A 14,158-nucleotide genomic window follows, 5' to 3' on the forward strand; every position below is an offset into this window, starting at 1 on the left:
CCCCCCCCCGCCACGATCGCTTGACAACCAATGTTGGTGTGTTTATGTCCCCTTAACTTTATGGTTTGGCAAAAGAGACCAATGAAATAAATACTAGGCTTACAAAGAATAAGTCCTGGGGTCAATTTGTTTGACTAAAGACTGTGTTCCAGCATGGCCACAGTCAAATGACTGAAACAAGTAAAAGAATAAAAGAATATATATATATATATATATATATAAACATACATACAAGCATGCATATTATGTATGTATGCATCAATGTATGCATGCATACATACATAGATGTATGTATGCACGTATGTATACAGTTGTCAACTTGATTTCAAGCCAAAGCACCTTTTCATTGATGACATATACCTGTAACAGGTTTTGTAGCTTTTCTTTCATGAACCCTCAGATGATTATCTAGGACTGATTTTGTTTTAAATCTTTTGTGACAAACAGTACAAAACTTAGTCAACAATTTCATAGACAGTGGCTCCACTCTTGTGCATTGCTACCTAGATACATAAAAGAATTCACTTCATCAAGTCTGGTTCCTTTGACTGAAGCATTTAGTTTTATATATGACTCTCTCAAAATCAATGAAAACATCACCTTTAATTTTCTTCAGGTTTATTGTGAGTACCAAAGTTGTACAGGTATAGGGGCAAAAGAAGTTCAGAGGTTCATTGTTTTCTGCATATCTTGTTCTTAATAAAGCATAAGATCACAATTATCAGCTTACAATAAATAATAAACTAGAGTTATAATGATCTTTGGTTAAGTGTTGAGACAATTCAGACTAAAAGTATTTAACTGCAGGATGAAAGCAGACAAAAATGTCTAGATCACATTCATGAGTAATCACTACTGCAAAAAAGACAAATCCAAAAACAGTGTGGCACTAATTTCACTAGTAACAATAAAATCTATACTTAGCTAAAAGCAATGTGACCATCAGAATATGAAGCTTGCTTCACAACCATGAGGTTTCGGATTCAATCCCACTGCACAGCATCCTGGGCATGCGTCTTCTATTATAGACTCAGGCCAACTAAAGCCCTATAAAAGGATTTGGTAGGCAAAAAGTGAAAGAAACTTGTGTGTTTGTGTATGTGTATTTGTTTGTGCTCTTGTCTAGACATCACATGATGGCTGTAAATGAGTACCACCATCATAAAGACAAGGTTGTTCATTTCCAGTCTTTTGTGAAAAATATATCTAGCTACAAGGAAATACTATCTTGCTGGGAGACAGGTGAGGATTGGCAACAGGAAGGGCATCCAGCCATAGAAAATCTGTCTCAACAAATTTTGTCTGATCCAAGCAAACAGGAAGTGGACATTATATGAAGAATGATGAGTAAAGAGTTTGTGAACAGATCAATCAAAGTGCTGTAAAGGGGATTACTTCTTTATTGTAATCATTTAATCTTCAACCAGTTTTGACAATAAGTATTTCAGTTGATTGATCCACTGAACTATCCATACTGTATTGTAATGAGACTGATTGAGTACTCAAAATATATCAGTATTCTTAGTGTAATTCTCAAACAGTATCAGTGTGATAAAACAGGGCACTTAGAGTTATAGACAGTCCATATGAGAGGTTTTCACACAGTTTATATCTACCCAGTTTAACTTGACTTGCAAGGCTTAGGTAAACTTAAAATTATTATAAAATTCAAGTGCCCAAGGTAAAGGGATCAAATCAAACCTGCAACATCATGAGTGAGAGGCAGATTTCTTCTTTTCAGCCATGACAACTTTTTTTTTTTTTTTTGGTTTTCTTTTTAAGCTTAGTCATCAGAAGAAAGGCAGAACCCATTACTTCATTGCAAGTCTTCTGAGACTGGTTAGTGAAAAGGAAGGAGAAACCAGAAACCTAGCCTGGATGCTTGAAACAATATGGACTTTGTTAAAGATAGCCAAGAACCATGTGACAATATTAAACCAGCTAATGGCTTAGGTTTACCTAAAATACAGTTCAGACAATGTGCTTCCACAAAGTTTACATCTACCCAATTTCACTCACAAAGCTTGGGCTGACTTGAGGCTTCAGTAGAAGATACTTGCCTAAGTGTATGGCTTAATTGTTAAGGTCTTGGACTCACTATCATAAGAATGTGGTTTCGATTCCTGGACTGGGCAATAGATTAACACTTCACGTTATGTTGCTCCAGTCCACTCAACTGTAGAAATGAGTACCACTAGTGGAGGCACGTCACTTAGAGGTTAGGGAACTGGATTCATGATCATAAACTTGTCGGTTTTGATCCCTGGACTGGGTTGTGTGTTGTGTTCTTGAGCAAAACACTTCATTTCATGTTGTTCCAGTTCACTCAGCTGTAGAAATGAGTTTAGCCTGGAGAGGAATGGGCTTCACCAGGCTTCTTTGCCCTAGATATGCTGCATCGTCCCAATGACCCTCAAGGAGTTAAGGGACTAGTTGTTGCTTGCCTAAGGTGCCACCCAGAGGAATCAAACCCAGAACCAAGTGATTTGAAAGTAAACTTCTTGATCCTAAGGGGAAAAACAATAATTGACATAACGGGGAAAAACAATAATTGACAAAAGCACATTAACTACTTGCAGATTGCTAAGGATTTTATTGTGTTCTTGCAATTACTGTTATTAGGTCACACTATCACTGGAATATACTGGTTTGGAGTTAATCTTTTGTTACACAATACTACATATCACTCCTTGGTCTTACTGAGTTTTAAACAAATGTATCAAAATTTGATTTCAAAGATAGTAATGAGCTATAAGTACCAGCTACACATGAAATATATCAGACTTCATATCAACTAATACTAAGCTCATACTCCTTTGAAATTAGCACACAAGTCTATGGCTGTAATGTGGAGTATTATTTTTTTTTAACCTTTCTTTAACAGTATTTTATCTTCACTAGAGTCAATGGTAGACAATAAAGCTTATAAGTCTTTGACGCAGGTCAGTCAGACCTGTTTGACTAGATATGTGTTTAAAATTGTTTCAATCATTACTATCGCAACTATTTGGGATTACATTGTTCAATGTGTACCTTTTCCTTAAATAGTAGTATGTGTGATTTAGGAAGATTTGGTTATTTTTTCTAGTAATATAAGTGGCTACATAAAGGCTCCCTCATTGGTTAAAAACTATATGAATGAAACAATTGGAACAATTATTTATGAGGGTGGATATAAAAATGATTATACATGGAGTATTTTGAGAACTGGAACACTGACCTAAATAAATAAAAACAACACACCATGCACACACCCAACATTATTTATTAGATCATAAAGGTGATGAGCTGACAGATTCATAAGCAAGTCAGGTAAATGCTTAGCAGCATTTCTCTCTGACTCATTACATTCAGAGTTCAAATTCTACCAAAGTTAAATCTGTCTTTCATCTTTCCAGGGTCAAATTAAAGTACCAGTTGAGCACCAGGGTTCATGCAATCAACTTTCTCCTCCCCTCAAAAATGCTGGCCTTGTGCCAAAATTAGAAAGGATTATTTATTAGATCATATTAAGGCTAGCTCCACGACATGGTGTGCTGGGCAAGTATTTTCTCTTATAACTACAGACTAATCAATGCCTTGTGAGTAAGATTGGTAGACAGAAGCCTACACACACACATATATATATATAGTGTGTGTGTGTGTGTGTGTGTGTATTTGCATTGTGTTTGTCACTATATCTGTCTTTGGTTATGTTCTGGAACTTAGCAGTTCAACAAACAGATTTGATAATAGTAAGCACTAGACTTTAGAATATGAAGCTTGTGACAGAACATCGGTGCAGTCTAATGAATGAAACAAATAAAAGAATTAAAAAAAAGTTATAGATACTACAACAATGAAACTTCTGTATGAAGCAGCTCACTTGACTTGCTAAAGCTAACAATCAAATCCCCTAAGTTACACCCAACTTATATCAAATAATATAGTCAGACAAATGTAATTCCAGAAAAAAGATGGGTGACCATGGTAACAATGGCTTTGATCCTTATAAATTTGGTCAACCAGAGCCAAATTGGGGTTAGTCTACAACAACATACAGACTCTTGTTCGTTCATTTCCTTCAATCTACATCGGTGAGTGAAGGCACATGGCTTAGTGGCTAGGGTATTTGTCTAACAATTGTAAGGTCATGAGTTCAATACCTGGTGACATGTTGTGTCCTTGAGCAAGACACTTTATTTCACATTGCTCCAGTGCACTCAGCTGGCAAAAATGAGTGGTACCTGTATTTCAAAGGCCCAGCCTTATCACACCCCGTTGTCACACTGAATCTCCCTGAGAACTACATTAAGGGTAAACATATCTGTGGAGTCCTCAGCTACTTGCACATTAATTTCATGAGCAGGTTGTTCCATTGATTGGATCGACTGTCATCATAACCAACAGAGTGCCAGTAGTAGTAGTAGTAGTAGTAGTAGTAGTAGTAGTAATAGATCAGTGATTCCCAACGTGGGATATACAGCCCACCAGTGAGGCCTGGGAAAATTGTGGTGGTTGTGGTATCCAAAATATTTTTTTTTTTTTTTTTTTTTTTTGTGGGACATGGAATTGTGAAAATCTTTTTTACACCTATACTCAGCCTAGCCATACCAATCCCTTCAGCCAAACATACTCTGTGAAGACAGTTTGCTACAGTAGAGTGCTATTCTAATGCCCTACTGTGGATATTTCTTTGATCTTATAGCATTCACATTACTCTGTCAAATATAATTCATATTTATCCATCTTGTTTTGAATTAATCATGCACTGTCTCATAACCTTGACATATCAATGAAGTGATAGTTTATTTTTAGAATCACATTGTAGGGTAGGTGTGAGAAACCTGATCTGGTCAGTCTGAACGTAAAACAGGTAGAATATTTAGGCCTGATATGGCCAGTTTGAATGCTAAAAGGTTAAGGATATTTCACTGGTGGGGCATAGATTTTTCTAGAAAGCTATAGTGGGTGCCTGGAGGTAAAAATAGGTTGCCAGACACTATTGTTCATACATTCTCTTGTATTTTCACATACACTTTACTCATTATAACTGACCCACCCAGCCCACCTCTTCCATAACCATGCATCAATTCTTTATGATTCTCTCTCACTCTCTCTTTCTCTCTTGCTCTCTCTCTCTCTCTCTCTCTCTCTCTCTCTCTCTCTATCCCTCTCTTGCTCTCTCTCTCTTGCTATCTCTATCTCTCTCTTGTTATCTCACCCCCTCTCTTGCTATCTCTCTCCCTCCTCCTCCTCCTCTATTGTTCTCTGTTTCTATTTTGCTCTCTCCCCCTCTCTTTCAAATTCTATCTCCCTCTCTTGCTATCTCTCTCTCCTCCTCTCTTACTCTCTCTCTCTAATTCACTCACTTCTAAACACACACTTGCACATTCACATTTACTTAGAATTAACTCACTCTCTCTTTCATTCATTATTTCCCTTTCCCACTTCTCTCCCATGCACCTCTTCTTTCCCTATATGCATAAAATATGCTACCTCTAAATTACACAGGCTGTGCTCTCTCTCTCTCTCTCTCTCTCATGCATAGATAAACACATAAATGATCAAAAACTTTAATTATCAGCCTCTATCATAAATCATATTCTACACACTACATAACCTGCCATATCTTTATTGAGGTGGCAGTTACAAATTACACAGGAAGAACACAAAAGGAGTGCTATCTGTCAACAATAGCCCCCTCTCCCTTTCGGCTCATTTCCTTCTTACTTTGGACATTACTGTGAGCTATTAAGTTATCATACAATATCGTTTTACAAATGAATATTTGGTTACACATTCAGTCAATAACTCTTGTATAAATAACAAATTCTGCCTTTCATCCAGCACTGAGGATCATTGAAGATCATCAAATCACCCCATTTAATTTGAGATTAGTTACATCATCCCCTCACCTTCACGTACACATACGTGTGTGTGTTCATTTATTTGCTTTTCTGTCCATTTTGCCATGAACAGTATGAAGTAGATTAAATTTTTGCAGGCAGGTTTACTACAACTAGATGCCTTCCTGTTGCCCAATCCTTACTTGATTTCCAAGTAAGCTGGTTCTCAATTATTGAAAGCAACACTATGAGATTTTTACTTAACAGAGACTATAAACAAAGTTATATTTTTCACTCAAGTAGTGTTCATGAGTAGTGATATCTACATGCACGCACACACACGAACCTATCCACATGTAAAATGAGCAAGATTATGAGCTGAGATAAACAAATAATATATATGAATTAGACAAGTAAACACATGGTAGAAAAGGGAAATGAAATGAAACTATAATAGTCAAAGAATATGCACAATGACAATAATAAGGCTAAGAAAAGAATAAACGAGGATCTAAAATGTTGGGTTATACTCTTTATCAAAGAAAAAGAAAAAGTGATAAGAAAAGGAGGAGAAAAGAAATAGGAAGAATACCAAACTTTTGTATCTTATTTACATAGCAGACAAGGTATGAAAAGGATCAGAAATAAAGGGTACAGTCTGGATCACAGAGTAAGTGTAAGGAGAGAGCAAGAAAAAAAGGAGAAAGGAGAGAAAGAAAGTAAGTGTGTGTGTGTGTGTGTGTGTGTGTGTGTGTGTGTGTGTGTGTGTGTCTCACTTTCTCTTTTTCTTTTGGTTTTGACATTGCAAAACAGTTGTAAATGAGTGACAATGTCATACAGGTAATGTCATTTTTTTCCCAATATTCTGCAAAAAAAAAAAAAAAAGGCCTGGTTATGGGAACAGATGAGGGTTGGCAAATAAGAAGGGTATCTAGCCGTAGAAAATCTGCCTCAGTGTAATCCATCCAACCCAGATAAGCAAGGGACAGGGGATGTTAAAATGATGATGATTATTATTATTATTATTGTTGTATGTATGTATGTATTATGTATGTATAAATGTATGCATGCATATATGTATGTAGATATGTATGTATAAGGGCATGCTGCAAAGTTAACTGGGGTCCCTCACAAGTGTAGAGACTTAATGCCAATTTATGTATGCTGTGGCTTGTATGAGTGGAGGCGCAATGGCCCAGTGGTTAGGGCAGCGGATTCGCGGTCATAGGATCGCAGTTTCGATTCCCAGACCGGGCGTTGTGAGTGTTTATTGAGCGAAAACACCTAAAGCTCCATGAAGCTCCGGCAGGGGATGGTGGCGAATCCTGCTGCACTCTTTCACCACAACTTTTTCTCACTCTTTCTTCCTGTTTCTGTTGTGTCTGTAATTCAAAGGGTCAGCCTTGTCACACTGTGTCACGCTGAATATCTCCGAGAACTACGTTAAGGGTACACGTGTGTGTGGAGTGCTCAGCCACTTGCACGTTAATTTCACGAGCAGGCTGTTCCGTTGATAGGACCAACTGGAACCCTCGGCGTCGTAAGCGACGGAGTGCCAACAACAACATGTATGTATAAGGGCATGCTGCAAAGTTAACTGGGGTCCCTCACAAGTGTAGAGACTTAATGCCAATTTATGTATGCTGTGGCTTGTATGAAATGACCCCATTGTATTGCCTTGCCTAGTGACCTATGTATTACACTGTTAAGACATCCTATATAGTTATTGCCAAGTTTGGTGTCAGACAAGCAGGATTGATATGATGAAATCAAGGAGTCTTTTGCTGAGAGTTCAGCACTTTTTAAATATGTTAGTCAGAAAGAAAAGATAGCACCCATAATTGTTTCAAGGCCCCCATTGATGATACTGACATGGGGAATGCTGATCCTGAATATCTGCTGGTATATAGCAGTAGTGTAAAGATAATCACCCACTATGGTTTGATCACCTATGTTAGATATTTGGCTATCTAACTTAAGAAGCTGAAATGCTTTCTTATCTGTGCAGTTATAATTTCATTTCTAATTCATTATAAATGCCTAAGACTCTAAATAAAGACATTTAATTGAAATCTGCTTTAAAAAAAGAAGAAAAAATAGTAAATAGTAAACATTGGAAGGAAAAAATATTTTTGATTTATGATGTAAAGTATATCACAAAAGAGAAGGGTGCTTTTTTTTTAAACTATTTTTTATAGCTATTTTTGTTGCTGTTGTTGCATAATCCAATTTAAATTCAGTTATAACATTAGAGTTAAGAGAATGCCTGGACACAATTCAGTTGTGTGCTAATTATGACGAGACTTATTGACAAGTTTCAGCATAGGCACCGGCATGGCTGTGTGGTAAGAAGCTTGCTTCCTAACCACACGGTTCCAGGTTCAGTCCTACTGTATGGCACCTTGGGCAAGTATCTTCTACGATAAGCTTGGGCTGACCAAAGCCTTGTGAGTGGATTTGGTAGACAGAAACTGCATTGTATATATATATATATATATATATATATACATATATATATATACAATGTATGTATGTATGCATGTATGTATGCATGTACATCTTTGTGTCTGTGTTTGTACCCCCAATACTGCTTGACAACTAGTGTTGGTGTGGACCAATAGAATAAGTATCAGGCTTAAAAATATAAGTAGCGGAGTTGATCCATTGGTGCTGCAGTCAAGTGACTGAAACAAGCAAAAAAAAAAACAGAAAATAAAAGATAATTCAAACTCTGATGGTCCTGGCTGGAACATATTTGATTATAAGATTGCCTGATCAAGATTTGACCTGGGGCTAAGCTATAAAAGTATTAGCAACAACAAATTTAAAAAATACAAGGCAAGGCTTAGTGACAGGAAAGCAGAAGTGCTTAACTACTGGTTATATAATCCTGACATCAGTATTTGTTACAGCTTACTTTTAGACATGGTGTATCATACTCAGATTATCTGATTTTCTGAGTGACTCTAAATTTGATGAATTAACCTATTCAACAGAACATGAATATAACTGCCTTAGTTCTTGTCAGGTTTGTTTACATATTTCTTATATCTTGAAAGAGTATATATGTGGTAGGAAGTTTGCTTCCTAACCACATAGTTCTCATTTCAGTCCCACTACTTGACACCTAGGGCAAGTGTCTTCTACTATAGCCTCAGGCCAACCAAAGCATTGTGAATGGATTTGGAAGACAGAAATTGAAATGTATATATGGGGCTGGCCAGATTAGAGCAGTCTCAAGTGTAACCAGCCAAAACTGCTAGGACAATCTGGTACTTGACTGAAGATTGGAAGCTCCGAATGACCCGTCCTTGTTTTTTCCTATCCTTTTTTGTATCATCTAACTGTCCGAATGTTTTGTTGTCGCTTGTTACATTCTTGTTCCATTTTTTTTGTTTAGTTTTTATACATATATATGTGTGTGTGTAAGTGTGTCTGTGTTTGTCTCCCACCACTGCTTCACAACTGGTGTTAGCATGCTTACATCCCAGTAACTTAGCGGTTCAGCAAAAGAAACTGATTGAATAAGCACAAGGCTTTCCAAATAATATAAAGCCCTATGGTTGATTTATTTGACTAAAATTCTTCAAAACAGTGCCCCAGCATAAAAAAAAAGATATATTCTTACATCAGATTTTTAAAAAATAAATAGCAAAATATAAAGGAAAACTGTCAGAATCCTATACTAAACAGTTCAGTATTTCTGCATCATGTTGTTTAACACCAGGGTTCATAGGTATTACAAAGCAGATCTATGATTAAATGTGTCACACCCATAACTATCCTATTTTTTTAAAATCTATAACTATATCTGTATAATTTCTTTTTTAAGTTAGCAGAGTGTGATTTGAGGAAGATTGGGCTACAATTTATTTGTCTGTACGAGTTTAATTTGGAAGGCTGAATAAATTTAATAATTTTCAATAATATCTAGCATAAATGTTTCATAATGTTAGCTTTCCAACTATGGAAGACGGGGCAGTATTTATCGATTTTCCTTTGACAAGGCCAATTTTTATGTACAAAACCATTGTAATCAATTGAATGGGCTCACATACATTATTTTTAACTTATTTTATTGACCTTATAGAGATAAAAGACAAAGTCGATTCCAAAGGAAATTTAAATTAACTGTAAATCACTGAACTAAAAGTAAAGATTCTATTCAACTCTCACCGCTTTCTATTACCTCCACCACCATCACCTTCATAAAATACAAATATTGCCAAAACTACTTTGAGTTGCCTTTCTGGAATCCTATTGAAAATATTTAATAATGGAAACAAAGAGTGCTGACTGGAAAACCTAATAGTTATATTTCACATCAAGAACATGCAAGAGATAGGAAGATCAAACAGAGAAAGAAAACAGCTTACTTGGAACAATTGGATTTTTCAGTCACATACTCTTCATTGTTTGATAGCATTCCAATTTCAGAGAACTTTTCTGTTTTAATGTAGAATCCTTTAGGTAGCTCGTCCCAACTATCAAATCGGATTCCACCACCAAGAGAATATGACCCTTTCGGACAGGGCAAACATTCTTGATTGCCTTGGATATCAAGGTACTGACCAGCTTTACATGTATAGGCTGAAAATGAAAATAATAAAAAAAAATAAAATAGGACAACATAAGTTATCAATCGTGGTGGTGATGATAGTGGTAGTGGCAAGAGAGCAGAATTTTACAATAGTATTGTGTAAGTGATTACCAAACATTATATTCCTTAGAGTTGAAATCTTTTGCTATGCCTATCTCCTGTTGAAGAGTTTTCGTTCCTCAAGAGCAAAGGCTTAGAAAACTCAATTGGTCATCTCATAATCACCATGGTAATCTCTTATTTTCTATACAAAACCTGTTCGCATTTATATATTACATTCTATTAGCATTTACTAGTTTTTAGAATGAAAATCTAAAGCAACCAAAATAAATAAAACACTTCAATGATTCTTTTGTTTGCAATATTGGAAATATTTGCCAAATTTAACTTCATACAAAAGAAGAAAATTCAGAATCTATTTATTCCAGGCTTTCATCAAAGAAAAAATTGTAAAGCACACACTGTTGATCAGAGTAGATTTTTCAAATAAGATAAATTAATTTTTTAATCTATTTTTAAAAATTGATCATTAAAACAGCGTAGAAAGGAGAATTTCAAAATTAGATTTCAATTCTGCCATTCTTCTGCCTTGTATATTAAAGCCAGCTCCTCCTCACATTTCAGCCTTCTTCATCAATTTTATTAGTTTTTATTCATCATAATCACCATTATCATTTAAGAATTGTTTTCTATACTGGCATGTGTTGGATGGCTTGACAAAGTCTGATAAGCTGCAGACCTATGTCAGGCTCCAATATCAGCTTTGGCAATGTTTCTATGGCTGGATACCCTTCCTATTCACTTTACAGGGTATACCGGGAGCTGTTTTTGCAGCACAAGCATCAGTGAGGCAGCCAAGTAACATGCAAGATAACATAAAGAAAGGAAAATGCTCTCTCAACTGAGTTGGAGTGTATTTGAGAGAAGAGGAGATGGCTTTATGTGAGGTGTTGAAGGCTAAAATATGCTAGAGTGACAAGCCAGGTGTCCTACCAGAGAGAAGATACGCAGTTTCTCAACATTATGCAAGAATGAGTGAGAGCAACAGGAAGAGAGATAAAGATAGTGGCGACAGGGCAAACTCACATCATCATCACCATGTGCCAGGTTGGAAAACAAGAGTTGCTTATCTGAACATTTTCTCCTTTTCTGGCTTCCACTTCATGAAGCAAAGATTGTAAATATGAGGTAAGGAATCTGAAGGGATCTAATTTATAGGGGGTGAGGGGAGCAGAAGTAATATTCTCATATTGGCAAAAATGGCGAACAGCAAAACACTATTGCTGCCCTGCTCCCTAGCTAAAGGTGTTTATAAGTGCTTATTTGGTTTAACAAACAATACTACAAGTGAGACCCAGGAAGGCGTGGGACGAAATGGTGAGAAAAGATCCTCAGACACTGGGACTCACTGAAGAAATGACAAGGGACTAGATGTGGCAATTTGTTGTACTTGATAAGACACGTCAAGCTAATTAAAATCACTGTCTTCTACATATACAGGCTTATCCCCTCAGGTGCCAGTGCCACTTTAAGAGCATGTCGGTGCTGCATTAATGCACACATGCCAGTGCTGCGTAAATGCACACATGCCAGTGCTGCATAAGCACATGCATGACGGTGACACATAAAAAGCACCCAACACACCCTGTTAAGTGGTTGGCATTAGGAAGGGCATCCAGCCATAGAAACCGTGCGACAATAGACAACTGGCGTCTGGACAGCTCCATGCTAGCCAGCTCCATGTCATACCATCAAACCCATGCCAGCATGAAGGCCGGAAATTAAATGATGATGATGATGATGAAGTGAATTCATATCACTTCTTTATATCTGAATTCCAGTTGAAAGAGCATGAATTACAAATGGAGATTTCTCCAATATCGGACAAACAAACATAGAAATGAAGAAAATAACATGTATTGCTTTCTCTCTAGATATCAGTGCAAAGGTAGTGGAGTGGTTGCGGACAATCAAATAAACCTTCACAAATTTCAGAAGAGAGGTCAACCGAACAGCTCATCTTTAAAACCGTAGTTAGCTTTTAAGTCTGTTCAGAATATATTCCCATATTGAAAGCAAGTTACTATTTGTTCTAGAAAAACAGCAATCGTTCAAATTCGTTTCCTTTATTTATTTTTTTTTTTTGCTTTAAAAAAAATTACCAGGAGTGGCTGTGTGGTAAGTAGCTTGCTTACCAACCACATGGTTCTGGATTCAGTCCCACTGCGTGGCACCTTGGGCAAGTGTCTTCTACTATAGCCTCGGGCCGACCAAAGCCTTGAGTGGATTTGGTAGATGGAAATTAAAGAAGCCCGTCGTATATATGTATATATATGTATGTGTGTGTATGTGTTTGTGTGTCTGTGTTTGTCCCCCCAACATCGCTTGACAATCAATGCTGGTGTGTTTACGTCCCCGTAACTTAGCGGTTCGGCAAAAGAGATCGATAGAATAAGTACTAGGCTTCCAAAGAATAAGTACAGGGGTCGATTTGCTTGACTAAAGGCGGTGCTCCAGCATGGCCGCAGTCAAATGACTGAAACAAGTAAAAGAGTAAAAGAGATCATTCAATAGTAATGAAAACAGATTAAGTTAGAGGTGATGATCTAGGATCAAAATCAAGAATGTTTTAAATCTGTTCTCTTTTTTTTTTAACTATAAAATGAATGTTAAACTAAAGATGTAACCAAGAGTAATTCTAGATAATGTAAAACAGGTGAAATAAGTTTATACAGGTGCTTGATTATTTATTGCTTATACAACTTCCTAAACTTGTCTCTAATCTTCGTAGGCTGACTGAACAAAGAGGACATTGACACATGCATATAAAAAGAGACACACATACCACACACTGTCACACAAACACAACAGTAAACATCTTTTTACCTTTTATTATTAACTTGTTTCAGCCACTGAACTGTGGCCATACTGGGGCACAACCTTGAAGGGTTTTAGTCAAACAAATCACCCCCAGTACTTATATTTTAAGTTTGGTACTTATTGTAGTTGTCTCTTTTGCCAAACCACTAAGTGACAGAACAAAAACAAACTAAGACAAAGGTAGTTAAATGGTGGTGGGGCTAAACACAAGCATACAGACACGCATGTACATACATATACATATGTATATAGATGTATATATCATCATCATCATCATCATCGTTTAACGTCCGCTTTCCATGCTAGCATGGGTTGGACGATTTGACTGAGGACTGGTGAACCAGATGACTACACAAGGCTCCAATCTGATTTGGCAGTTTCTACAGCTGGATGCCCTTCCTAACGCCAAACACTTCGAGAGTGTAGTGGGTGCTTTTATGTGCCACCGGCACAAAGGCCAGTCGGGAGGTACTGGCAACGGCCACGCTCGAAATGGTGTATTTTACGTGCCACCTGCACAGGAGCCAGTCCAGCGGTACTGGCAACGAACTCGTTCAAATGTCTTTTCACGTGCCACATACATATATATACATATATATATCTACACACACACACACATATATGTATACATGTGTGTGTGTGTGTATGTGTGTGCGTGAAAACTCATGGTGTGTTTCCAGACAGTTTCTGCTTTCTGCCTACCAAATTCACTCCCATGGCATTGATCAGCCCAGGGCTATAATATGAAACACTTTCCCATATGCCACACAATGGGACTAATCAGGAATTAAAGGTTGCAGCACAAGCTTCTAAACCACAGTCATTGCCAACATCTATAATATTTAAAAGA

The 14,158-nt window shown here is 36.9% G+C and overlaps 1 protein-coding gene across 3 annotated transcripts in view; it reads right to left on the bottom strand.

Moving 5' to 3' along the window:
- LOC106872305 (endosome/lysosome-associated apoptosis and autophagy regulator family member 2) overlaps nucleotides 1-14,158 on the bottom strand; it is a 122,187-nt gene that overhangs the window by 72,235 nt on the left and 35,794 nt on the right. For all 3 annotated transcript variants that reach the window (XM_052966396.1, XM_052966394.1, XM_052966395.1), the window contains exon 3: nucleotides 10,205-10,418. In XM_052966396.1, coding sequence (XP_052822356.1) covers nucleotides 10,205-10,418 — 214 coding nt within the window. The remainder of the gene's footprint in view (nucleotides 1-10,204; nucleotides 10,419-14,158) is intronic.

The sequence above is a fragment of the Octopus bimaculoides genome, chromosome 3 (genome assembly GCF_001194135.2).
Source record: "Octopus bimaculoides isolate UCB-OBI-ISO-001 chromosome 3, ASM119413v2, whole genome shotgun sequence".
Classification (NCBI taxonomy): domain Eukaryota; kingdom Metazoa; phylum Mollusca; class Cephalopoda; order Octopoda; family Octopodidae; genus Octopus; species Octopus bimaculoides.